Source organism: Tasmannia lanceolata, unplaced genomic scaffold (assembly GCF_043159265.1).
Source record: "Tasmannia lanceolata isolate RefF3 unplaced genomic scaffold, GAP_Taslan_0.1 ptg000018l, whole genome shotgun sequence".
Lineage (NCBI taxonomy): Eukaryota > Viridiplantae > Streptophyta > Magnoliopsida > Canellales > Winteraceae > Tasmannia > Tasmannia lanceolata.
The window spans coordinates 14605376-14617793 of record NW_027518695.1 but is presented as its reverse complement, the minus strand read 5'-3'; the positions used below and the strand labels follow the sequence as shown (position 1 = coordinate 14617793).

Below are 12418 nucleotides of genomic sequence, written 5' to 3'. Positions count from 1 at the left end.
GAAGAGATGGGAGTGGAGATCAATTTTGCAAAGGAAAATTTTCCGCTAATGGGTTTTGGAAATGAATTAGAATTGTGTCTCTCTTTGTAGTAAATTAAAAATCGAAGAGGGGTAAAGGTAATTTTGACATTTTAAGTAAGTAGGTATGACTCATCCAAAAATTTCCAGGGGTTCAATTGCCCCCACTCGCTCTGCTAAGAATGCAAAACAAGCAGGGCCTTACCCGTATCTTCGTGGATAGAGGTAAAATCTTTACCGATAGCGAGAGCATATTTTGGAGCATTATATATTGAGGAATGTCACTTTAAAGTCGCCCTTGCAAATATTAGCTACAAGGGCTCCCATTCAAGTGCATTAATAACATAGCAAATATGGGTTCTTACAACAGCAACAACAACTCCTCCTGTGACTACCTCCAGTGTCTTGCCAACGAAGAATGGAAGCTAGAGAAGGAGAATATTAGGATAATCGATAGTGGGAAGACCGAGACTCTAAACCCTAATTCTCCTCAGGGCGTTACAATCAGAGATCACCATATATACATTGCTTTCTGTGATGAGTGGGATTTAGACCATCAGGTGTGGCAGTGGCACGGCCACATAATCCTCTTCGATGACCAAAATGGGTATATGTGTGAGTATTTCTACGGACATTATGATGAGAGAGTGGATTTCAAATTTGGCGGTAATGACAAAAACGAGAATGATGAGGAGGAGAATAAAAAACAGAGCCGAGCCATGAATTTGGGGCTGGGCAATCTGATCGGAGATACGAGTTCGCTTAGTGGTCAGATTCCATATATGGCCATTCTTATGTCGTCATAATTTGCTCAATTATAGGGTTTGTATAAAGATTGGGGAATGTAAGGAATGAGGATGGTTTCTTGCCGGAAATCTTCCACTCTGACAGGGGAAGGAAAGGAATTGGTTTTGAGAAAGGGAGGGTCGAAGGAGAGGTTGTTGGTGTCCGATGAAGAACTCATTGTGCTTTGTTTCTCCTCACTTTTGATGGTGAAGCTATTTATAATGCGCCATCCCTGCAAAAAATGGCAAATTGAACAAATATATTTTAGGATTTTTTTAGATTGCACGAATAGCATACTCGAATCAACAAAGATATGTTAAGGATTTCGGGTGTGTTTCGAAGGCATTGGAATTAACTTACTCGTATCCTCCAAGATATATAATTCGCTTGTGATTCCATTGCAAGAATGAGGCACTGGAATCGGGGTCCAATTCTGATTCTGATTCTAGATAACTCTAATTAGTTTGAAAAATGAACAGAATTAGGGTTAGAAATGACTTCAGAGCAGAATTAAAGGGGAAATGTGTTTCCCGCTCCATGATGTGGTATTCTGATTCCAGAATGAAAATTTTATTAGATTTTTTTAAATCAAATTTTTATTTTAATTTTTTACATTGAGTTGATAGGGAACCAGGATATGAATTGAAATAGGACGTGGTTGATTTTCTTAGTGTTGAACCGCATCGGTCTAAATTTTAGATTGATACAACGGTCGTATTTGAAATTGGGGAGATCATATTTTAAATTTCAGATTTCTTGTTTCTAATTTCTGCATTTTAAAAAAGTTCCTTAAACTGAATTAAATACCCTAATATTCCCTCAATCAACAAATAAAATAAAACATTTTCAGTCCTCCAAAGTTGATCAATTAGAGATAATTTTCTTCTTTCTCTCTTCCTTCTCCTTTTCCCTTTTGAGTGTTGGACTTTGTACATGGATTAAAGATGTTCTACATAATTCATTAAGAAACAGAAAACAAGTTTTTGACTTGACTATTTCTAAGCCTATATGATATGTAATACACTAAAAATTATTAAAAAGGGAACATTCATTAATTTATTTTGAAACTACCGGTTACTTAAGTTGTTGGAGATGGCATTACTTTAACACTCCCCCTCACGTGTGGCCCCTCTTTCTAGGGTTGGCTTACACGTGGCACATGTGTCCCTCTTTTGGGTATGGCCATTGCATGTGTATTTTTGTTATCTGGGAGGTTTGAACTAAGGACCTTTGCTCTGATACCATGTGAAACTACCAGTTACTCCATAAGCTTATGCTGTTGGAGATGGCGTTACTTTAACATTTATGGACATAATTTATGGTAATCGACGAGCTATCACATACTTTCTGAATCGGTTTCCCTATTGTTAAAGTATAAGCTTTTGGAGAAGTTGGTAAGTTAACACCTACGAATGCAATAGATATTCATGCACCAACTTGACAGGGGAAGCGTTACACTCTTGCAAATATTTTGGAGTGGCATAGCATAACTTTTTGTGGCCTTTTTTGTCCACAGTATTTCAATTCACTCGTCAATGTTATGGCTGAAGAGACCAAAAGAGCCATCCCCACATTGTTTCCCTCACATCATTGAAGGTTCGTGTGACCCATAATGATGAGTGCGTTAATTCCAAATGGCAAGCCGAATTTTGACAACCATAGGTGTACAAACCTCTAATAAGCAACGAAGAAGCTCGTGATTTCAGAAAAAAAAGAGGGTTCTCCATCATTAGCTCCCAAAAGGGGCACCTTCACCTACTGAACAGTGAATTTCCAAGTGTCATACCATCTATGGATGAGATGGATGACAAATCCTTAAAAGAAACCAAGTGAACCTTTGTCTATCATAAATGCATTGCTAAAAATAAAGTCCTTTGTAACTTCAAACAAGTGAACAACTGTTTAACTTTTTTGTAAGCCTCACGGAGTCGCCCTGTGAGGCTGTGAGGCTCATTAGATCAATTGCAAATACCCATGAGTTATTCTCCTATTCAACGTTTTATTAGACATTCACATATTGCCGACTATTTAGTGCTTTACGCAAGGGTCTGAAAAAAAAATGCAATATAGCCGTGATGAACACTAATAGCAAACAAGAAAAACAAGAGGAAGGTGCATACTTTATATTTTCTTGGGTATTTAAGCGTATATCCTTGCGCATAACAAAGTAACAATGAAATTTATAGTAGTAATACCTATGTTTATACCATGCTCTGCAGTTTTAGAAGTCCTACAATCCAACCATAGTACCATACACTAGTACAAGTAAACACCTTCCAATTCTCATCTTTACATGCCCATGAATCTTAATATTAAACAAATGGACATGCAAATTACTACAAAATCCTTGAAAATAAACCATAATTCATTTATTTATTAAAAAAAAAGGAAATGATATCACTACTACCATATTTTGATGATCACACTCCTCACTTTATTAAAAAGTGTGGTATGGCCCACACCATAGGATGATCCAAACCGTCCATTAGATGGGCCAGAGCCTAAATAGGTTGTGCCCTCAAAAACTAGAATACTAGTTCTAGTGAACTGGAATCACAAGTGTTTACCTAAAATTAGAATCTCCAAACTCCACGCTGAATATAATTTTAACGAATTTGTTTATACAATACCCACATCAACATTTCAAGAAAATGTTCCTGCCAGTCAAAATATGTTCTATTATCTAACCATAAATATTGATAATTAACACATATGGTTAGACCATGCTCACATTCACATTCCGGCAAAGTTCTTCCACTTCTCATCTTTACATGCCTATGAATGTTAATATCATATTACTACAAAATTCCCAGAAACCGAAAAAAAACCAAAATTAATTCATATAAAAAAACCTTTATATGGGGGCAAATATATTAATCCCATTTAAGAGAAAACTGTAAAATTAAGGAAACCCCAACAAGGGTATTTTTAACCCCCCATCACAAACAAAATACAACCGCAAACCAGCCCCTCCGGTAAATAAAAAAATACAAAAAAATACAGAAAAAAAACCCTATACTTTATTTCGATGACGAACCCACATTCCGATTCCGGTCAAGAATCCTACCACTGAACGAACTTGCATCGCCAATTAGATAGCCCAGCCCCAAATTCATGGCTCGGCTTCATTTCTTATTCTCCTCATCGTAATTCTCGTTTCCGTCATTCATACCGAATTAGGAATCCAATCTCTCATAATAATGTCCATAAATGTGTTCCCGCCTATACCCATTCTCCTCATCGGAGAGGATAATGTGGTCGTGCCACTGCCACACCTAGGGCTGCAACTTGGGTCGGGTTTTACAAGACCCGCATCGATCCAACCCGAAAATAGCTTGGGTTGGGTTCATGTTTCTCGGGTTTCGGGTCTAGCCGGATCTACGATCCAAAAGCCCGCATGAATCTCGGTTCGAGCCGGGTTTGAAGGGGCTCGACCCAACCCGAGTTACTTAAGTTATAATGTGTATTTTTTTCTCTCTAAAACTTTGTTACTTTAAAAGTGAAAACTTAAAAGTAAAACTCACGCACGCACGCAATCACAGGGACTATTTCCATCTTTTGTTCGTTTCCCCCCTTTAGCTCTATGGTTTCAAGTTTCAACTAAATAGTTTGTTGTTTATCTCATATGAGTATAATCATTTTCAAATGGTAATGCATCAATTTATTCTATTTGGACTAGTTATTAGTTAATGCACTATAGAGTTTGCCATGCTTGAGTTTTTCTACTTATATGAGTTGAGTTGCCTTGCCAAACAAGAGTTTTCCTTAAAAAATTGCGTCAACGTTTAAAAATCCGACCCGACCCGACCCGATATTTATCATGGGTAGGCCGGGTTTGGGAATCGTGGGTTTTTTGGAAAAAAACCCGACCCGACCCGACCCAAGATATTTCTCGGGTAGGGTTGGGTTCTTCAAACCCGACCCGAGTTGCAGCCCTAGCCACACCGGATAGTCTGAATTCCTATCAACATGGAATGCAATGTATATATGGTGATCACCAATTATAACGCCCTGAGGAGAATTAGGGTTTAGGTACTCGGTATTCCCACTATCGATTATCCTAATAATCTCCCTCTCTAGCCTCAATTCTTCGTTGGTAAGACGCTTAGATGAGGAGTTGTTGTTGCTATTGAAGAGGCCATTTTTGCTCTTGGTATTAATGTTCTTGGATGGGGAAGATCTTTTAGCTGATATTTGCAAGAACGCCCTTTAGTTTGGCATTCCTCTATTTATAATGCTCCAAAGTATGCTCTCACTATCGGCAAAGATTTTATGAACCCAACAATAGGCGTACCCCTATCCATCAAGATATATCTGGATTTCGCGTGCGTTCCCGTTGCAATTCCGCATGACTGGTTGGAAAAAACAACAGAAGAGAATTAGAGGTACAAAGCAAGATGTTATTTCGGAATGAAATTTTTATTAGATTTTTTTTAGAGGAATGATAGACTGAAGGGCACCCTTCCAAAAACATAACTCTCATTGGTCCCCAGCAAGAAAGTTACACAAAAGAAATATGAAAATAACGTTGACAACTGTAATCATCAATGCACTTTGCTTATAAGGAGCAATAGGAGTGTCCTTGTAACTGGTTTTTTGCCAAGGCGCCCTTCAGTCTATCTTTCCTCTCTCTCTCTTTTTTTTTTAATTCTTTTTTTATTGTGGAACGCTAGACTTAAGGGTGCCGTTACAGAATAAAGCCGAAAGGGTGCTCCAATTGGTCCACATCATAATATATGTGCTAAAAGGGAAAAAATCCCGGTTGAGTAAAAATGACATGGACCAATGGAGTGCCCTTTCCTCTCTATTTTGCAAGGGCGCCCTTGAGTCTAGGAATCATCTTTCTTATTTTATTTTTTCCTCATCGACTCTTTTTCCTGATTTCAATCATCCAAACACAACCTTAAGGTTTAGGGGGCGTTTGTTTTAGATTTTGAGAACGGATTGTGAGTCCCAAGCCAAGTATTGGACTCAAAAGTAAATGTAAATCTGAGTTCAATAAAATATTATTATAATATCCACCGAAATAGTTAATCATTTTTCCTAATAAACTCATTTTCAACAGACAATCCACATTAATACTATCCGAAACCTAATTCTTAGATTTAAGTCCCAAACACAAAAATATAACCTAAGTCTCCTACATTTTCGATTTTATATGCAAAATCAAAACAAATTCATATATTCACACCAAGGCACAATTAGGCCCTGTTCGTTTAAGATTATGACACCCAATTATGAGTGCCCAACCGATTATTGGAATCAAAATTATGTTTAAATTTGAGTCCAACAATCAGTTTCGCAGTCACGATCGGTTGTAATAATCTGGGCCTCAGTGGGTGACTCACAACAACTTTTAAGTGTGCCAAAAGAGATAGACATAAAACATTAGATTGGAAATTTGAATAGTAGCTAGTCTCTTTTGAATTTTAGAGACAAAATAGAAAATGATAATAACACGTAGTAAAATGATATTTAGAACAAGCTTTCAATATTTTTCTTCCTTTTTTTTTTTTTTTAACACTTGATAAACAGGTTTTCAATTTTGTTGACACATGGAGATAGGAAAATGTGGATATCTATTAGATCTCAACAATTGAGAAATAATCCTCAAAACTAAGCACAAAAGAAACACAAATGTTACGGATTTGTTAATTAAAGGCCAAAAATATAATCATGGGAAATAATAATTCCATAAGCTTCTTAAAATTAAAGAATGCACAACAAATAGATTTTAGAAAATGAAGTGATCTTGAACTCACTAAGATACTTTCATGAAATTTATAATTAGATTAGGAAAAATTCAAGGATGTATCTCTCAGAGACAGCTTGGAGAAAAAAAAATTACACAATTATTGAAGTTCAAAATCATGAGCAATTGAATGTGAAACATTCAACATTATTAGAACTAAATACACTCAGAATTATCCTATTTTGAAGAAATTTTGGAACTCAAATTGAAAAAATGCACTTGAAATATGCAGAGATCCAGAAAATTCAAAAACTTCAGCAAGCAGGAATCCATTCAATTCAATAGGTATAATCCAGTCAAAAATAACCCACAACCTTGATCATGAAACCCTAGATCCAAAAAAAATAAAAAATCATGATCATGAAATCTTTTTAGGCCCCAAAACCATGTCAATTTTTGCTACCATTTTCAGCACACAAGCCATACAAGTACTGCCATATTCAATAGGGGGTTTGAGAGAGAGAGAGAGAGAGAGAGAGAGAGCATACCTTAGGCCTTAGCCGTCACCGTCGGATAGGGAAAACTTGATGCCACTACAACAAAACCGGCCTTTCCCTACGGAAAAAACCGTAGGGAAAAGTATCAAACTCCGTAGGGATAGACCTTTCCCTACGGATTTTGCCCATCCCACCTTCCGTAGGCTAGGTGGGGGTAGGGAAAGCCTTTTCCCTACGGATTTTGTGTGCCGTAGGGATATACTACTTTTACCTACGGAATAATCCGTAGGGGAAGTGTTGAACATTCCCTACGTAAATGCATAACGCCGTAGGTAAAGGTGTGTTTATCCCTACTAAATATCCAGAACATCCGTAGGGATAATGTGATTTTCCCTACGGTGTTTCATAAAATCCGTAGTTAAAATGGTGTTTCTCCATACGGAATATATAAAAACTGTAGGTAAAATATTTTTTCCAATTAGTTTTCCTTACTAAAATTTAAAAAACCGTAGGGAAAAGAGGGATTTCCCTACGGATTGGTAAAAAACAAGTAGGCAAAAGGAGTTTTTCCCTACATATTTTCAGGAAAAAAGTAGGAAAAAGGCACTTTTCCCTACAGATAAGTTAAACTCAGCCGTAGCTAAAAGGTTCTTTCCCTGCATAAATGCAAAATAAAATCTGTAGGGATAGACTTCTCAATTTTTTTTTTTAAAATCCATTATAAATAACCATTTCTTGTGACCTATATGATACATGTACTTTCCACAAACAATCTAAACATATTATCAAAATTTCTATTATAACACCCATTTCCCACAACATATAAAAATAAAAAAAAGTTATCTAAATTTAGAATATTTATGAATTCACGATTCGTCCATAGCTAACATCTTATAATTGTTCCATCAATAAAATACTACAATATATGTTCCGAACCACATATCAAAACAAAATACTATATTATTCCCATCCACATAAAAACAAAGTGCCCAACCACATCAAAACAAAATAGTAGCTACATTGTTCCCAACCATATCAAAACAAAATATTATATATTGGTCAACATTCTTTATCTTCTCCTCTCTTCATCATCTTCTTCATCTCCTCTTCATCATCTCGTCAATTCCAATTATCATTTGCGAGTTAACAATTTAACCTACAAACACATACCATGTATAAATGAACAAATGCATATAAAGTAAACCCATTTTAAGAATTTAAATTGCCTTTCAAAACAAATTATACACTTACAAATGCACGAGGCCAAGCAACGTTACTTCCTAAGACATCGCCGATGACTTTAAGTTTTCCATACGATCTTGGCAACTTTGCTTTTCAGGATATACCTCCATTGATCGTTACTTCACACCATCCCTCACCCAATTTTTTTCCCCCTACAATTTGGTTGGGATCTTCACTTTTGAGGAACCCTTTTGCCACAGCATCGCCTTCAAAATTCATCAACTTACAGGGAATACATACATGAATCTGAAAACAATTAAGTCATAAATATGGTGCCCATAAGAACTTCATTCATTCACTAATAAGAACTACCATATATTTAAACTTGGACAAAAAAAAAAAAAATACCTGGTTATTACGATCCTTAGTCTGAGGTGAAGCACGAGGAGTCTTAGCAGCAACAGGAGCGGTATGCTGAATCTGAAAATAATTAAATCATAAATATGGTGCACATAAGAACTTCATTCAATCAGTAATAAGAACTATCATATACTTAAACTTGCATAACAAAAACAATATAAATACCTGGTTATTACGAGCCTTAGTCTGAGGTGAAGAACGAGGAGTCTTAGCAGCAATAGGAGCGGTATGCTGAATCTGAAAATAATTAAATCATAAATATGGTGCACATAAGAACTTCATTTAATCAGTAATAAGAATTATCATGTACTTAAACTTGCATAACAAAAAATATATAAATACCTGGTTATTACGAACCTTAGTCTGAGGTGAAGAACGAGGAGTCTTAGCAGCAACAGGAGCGGTATGCTGAATCTGAAAATAATTAAATCATAAATATGGTGCACATAAGAACTTCATTTAATCAGTAATAAGAACTATCATGTACTTAAACTTGCATAACAAAAAAAATATAAATACCTGGTTATTACGAGCCTTAGTCTGAGGTGAAGAACGAGGAGTCTTAGCAGCAACAGGAGCGGTATGCTGAATCTGAAAATAATTAAATCATAAATATGGTGCACATAAGAACTTCATTCAATCAGTAATAAGAACTATCATGTACTTAAACTTGCACAACAAAAAATATAAATACCTGGTTATTACGAGCCTTAGTCCGAGGTGAAGCACGAGGAGTGTTAGCACCAACAAGAGTGGTATGCCGAGCAATAGGAACATGAAGATTGGTAGGAAGAGCAATTGGAGAATTAGTAGTAGCAGGAACAAAAAGAGGCCTTTGAAGAACAGAGGGAATACTAGAGTCAATAGGAGCGGAAAGGGGAGCAACGTGAGTAGGAAGAACAATATGAGGAGTAATAGGAGGACTGTCCATAGCATTAGGCTGATCAATGCGACTTGCAACAGACGAGTGCAGTTGATTCGGTGAATTATGTTCCCCTCCAATAATACCCTACCATTAATTAATAAAAAAATCATACATTTGTATGCCATATACATAAAAGGAGCGGATATATCACTTCCCAACAAATATAAACCATAATATAACTATGAATACTTACATTTTGCATGAATATGTCTTTCATCTGCCTCATCTCCTCTTTCATCGCGGCTAATTCCTTCTCTAATACCTCACATCTAGACTTACTTGTCTCACGACGGGGTTTTTTCCCCCATAGAGAAGATGGGGTTGGGCCCGGCCCTAAACAACGAACACGACCATGTTTATCCGGACCCAAAGCTTTGCTGAGGATGTCGTCTTTGGAAGCCAGGTTACACTGTGAGATCTCCATTGGTTGTGTTTCCTGAAGCTCGCGTATTTTTGCCTACAATAAGAATGCAAATAAATTGTTAAAGACTGCCTTATCAACAAGTGAGGAATGAAAGTGAACCGTTTGGTATGCACATTATTAACATACAATAGCATCGCTTGAATTTTCAACAAAGGTCCCATCACTGTGAGTATGGGTCATGATCCATAATTCATCCCACCCATATGGTTTCTTCGTCTTTTCCTCCTATCATCAACATAGAAGAAAAATTAAGGTTTATTAATTAAGATCAATTGCAAATTCAAGAAAGAACAAATATTCAAATTAAAAGTTACCATTTCCTCGGTAATAACAGCGAATGCCTTAGATCCACCCGTATGTGGTGTCCAAGACTGATTGCGATTTGAAGTATTTTTTGTGCTTTGAGCCTGCAATATCGAGTTCATAGTCTAATTAGTTGGGAAGGTCACCCTTCCAATATCATTAAGAAAATCACCCTTTCAATAGTTAATTAAGAACTATATAAATACCTTGAACTCATCACTCTTCCAATGTTCCCACAACTTAATGTATTGTGACTCGACAATCTTATTAGGCTGAGGTGGAAAAATCACTTCATCACTTGTTTCATTGAAGTATTTTCTTCTTAGTTGGTACTTGTGGTCCTTCCATTTTTCATTTAATTGGCTCATCGCCCATTCTTTTCCATCTTCTGGAACATCAAACTTTTCCTACATATATCAAAATTAAAAGTGGCATGGTTAAGATATAGTTACAGCATAAGATAAAATAATATATTCACTATAGAAGGATAATCAACTTTATCTCCTAATACATACCAATAATGTACTCCATGCATCCTCTTTATTAGATTCCGGCATATTTTTCCAAGAAAACACGTCAATGGGTAGTAAAGTCCCAGTCTTAGCAATAATACCCAAGAACTTTCCACATTTGCCAGCATTTTTTCCAACTACTTGGTTGTATGCATTTAGTTTCACAGTAAAGCGACCTTCCATCTTGAATAAATAGTCCAATTTTGTGGGTCCTCTCTTTTTCTTACTTTTCGATGAGGTCTCCTCTTGGGGTTCCGATGCCACATGTTGTAAGTCCATTGAGTCATGTTGATGGGATTCCTGGGCTTCGATGACCCCCTCTTCTTGAACCTGTGACATATTTAACTCCCTGCCTCTTTTCATACTGTGAAGCTGTAGTGGACAAAATTCATCATAACAGTATGCATGCTCATTTATCATAATAATGAACCAAGATAACCATAAGAATAAAGAAAAATATGATAATATGTTTTTAAATCACTTACATAAAATGTGGATGGGGATATGAAATGCCTGCTTCCTCCTTGATTATTTTTGTCAATGTAATTGGCCAAGATTCAGTGGTCGAAATCTGTACTAAAAAATCTAAATAGTTCATCAAAATTGGCTCAAAGGGAAAAGAAAATGCAAACAATCGACATATTTCCATAATAAAAAGTGTGCTTAAGTATTCCAATCAATTCCAACAATCAAAACAAGGCAAAAATCGGCGTATTAGAACCAACTGTCATAAACATGTCTTAAGTATCAAACAAGTGTCTTCATTACAAAAAGATATAAACATCGCAACAATATATGCCCCATCTTCACTCCGACGTTTCCCAAATATCTATAAGATCATCAGTAAGTGGTGCCTCGCTCGCATCGACAGTCTCAAAATCATCCCTACATTCTTCCTCTTCTGTATCAAAGAAGTCCCTAGGTGTCGTCTTCTTAACCACATACCAATCTATATTTGTGGGATCTTGTACGTAGAAAACTTGATGTACTTGAGCTGCCAACACAAAAGGATCATCCTTGCGACAATGCTTTAAATTGACAAGGGTGAATCCAAGGGGGTCCTTCTTAACACCCCTATCAGCTTGATAGTCAGCCCATTCACATTTGAATAGCAGTGCTTTTCTGCTTCCACAATAGTCTAATTCAAAAATATCTGTCAAAACACCATAGTAACTTTTGTCCGCATGAATGGGGTTTTTGTCTTTTCTACTTGAATAGTTTGGGGTTCTCGCAACCAAAATGACGCCACTATTCTGCGTCCTCCTTTTCCTCTCGAGCATCTTGGTATGAAAACGAAAACCGTTTATGAGACAACCATTGTAGTTCTTTACCCTTGGTGATGGACCACGCGCCAACCACCGAAGATTTTTCGACACTGGCTCATTCCCCTCATCCCGCAACTTCTGAACCTATTAATTAAGCATAACATTTCAATACTATGAAAATTAATTAGGTGCATATTAACATTTGATTACAATGAAACTATTATATTATTTACTTACTTGGCCTTTAAACCATTCCGGAAATTCTGTATTATGAATGCGTTCTATGTCCCATTGTTGGCCACGGGGATGTTGCTCCCGAATGGCATCGATATGTGCACTACATATAAATTGTAAAGATGTCTAAGTTTCAGAGGTGATATAATCGATTCGACAA

At 36.5% G+C, this 12418-nt stretch overlaps 3 protein-coding genes across 3 annotated transcripts; 1 reads left to right on the top strand and 2 right to left on the bottom strand.

The window, feature by feature from the left end:
- The first annotated feature begins 371 nt into the window (after window positions 1–371).
- LOC143850083 (uncharacterized) lies at window positions 372–824 on the top strand. Its single transcript, XM_077359396.1, has one exon. It carries the CDS (start codon window positions 372–374, stop codon window positions 822–824), a length of 453 nt encoding a protein of 150 aa, XP_077215511.1.
- A 7496-nt stretch (window positions 825–8320) lies between these two features.
- Window positions 8321–9924, bottom strand: LOC143849587 (uncharacterized). Its single transcript, XM_077358650.1, has 5 exons — window positions 9714–9924; window positions 9290–9604; window positions 9115–9186; window positions 8584–8655; window positions 8321–8481 (listed from the first exon to the last, which is right to left on the bottom strand). The coding sequence occupies exons 1-5, from the start codon at window positions 9756–9758 to the stop codon at window positions 8329–8331; spliced, it is 657 nt and encodes a 218-aa protein (XP_077214765.1). The 5' UTR covers window positions 9759–9924; the 3' UTR covers window positions 8321–8328.
- A 137-nt stretch (window positions 9925–10061) lies between these two features.
- LOC143850082 (uncharacterized) lies at window positions 10062–11098 on the bottom strand. The gene is made up of 4 exons (XM_077359395.1): window positions 10763–11098; window positions 10454–10654; window positions 10259–10351; window positions 10062–10169 (listed from the first exon to the last, which is right to left on the bottom strand). The coding sequence occupies exons 1-4, from the start codon at window positions 11096–11098 to the stop codon at window positions 10062–10064; spliced, it is 738 nt and encodes a 245-aa protein (XP_077215510.1).
- Between the last annotated feature and the right edge of the window lie 1320 nt (window positions 11099–12418).

Bases quoted from the DNA above. Each gene is read 5' to 3' on its own strand.
- LOC143850082 (XM_077359395.1), bottom strand. From the start codon at position 11,098: ATGTCACAGGTTCAAGAAGAGGGGGTCATCGAAGCCCAGGAATCCCAT. The intron at 10,655-10,762 runs GTATGTATTAGG...TGATATATGTAG, and splicing joins ATGCATGGAGTACATTATTG to GAAAAGTTTGATGTTCCAGA. The intron at 10,352-10,453 runs GTATTTATATAG...TCGATATTGCAG, and splicing joins GGAAGAGTGATGAGTTCAAG to GCTCAAAGCACAAAAAATAC.
- LOC143850083 (XM_077359396.1), top strand. From the start codon at position 372: ATGGGTTCTTACAACAGCAACAACAACTCCTCCTGTGACTACCTCCAG.
- LOC143849587 (XM_077358650.1), bottom strand. From the start codon at position 9,758: ATGAAAGAGGAGATGAGGCAGATGAAAGACATATTCATGCAAAAT. The intron at 9,187-9,289 runs GTATTTATATTT...AATTATTTTCAG, and splicing joins CTAAGGCTCGTAATAACCAG to ATTCAGCATACCGCTCCTGT. The intron at 8,482-8,583 runs GTATTTTTTTTT...AATTGTTTTCAG, and splicing joins CTAAGGATCGTAATAACCAG to ATTCATGTATGTATTCCCTG.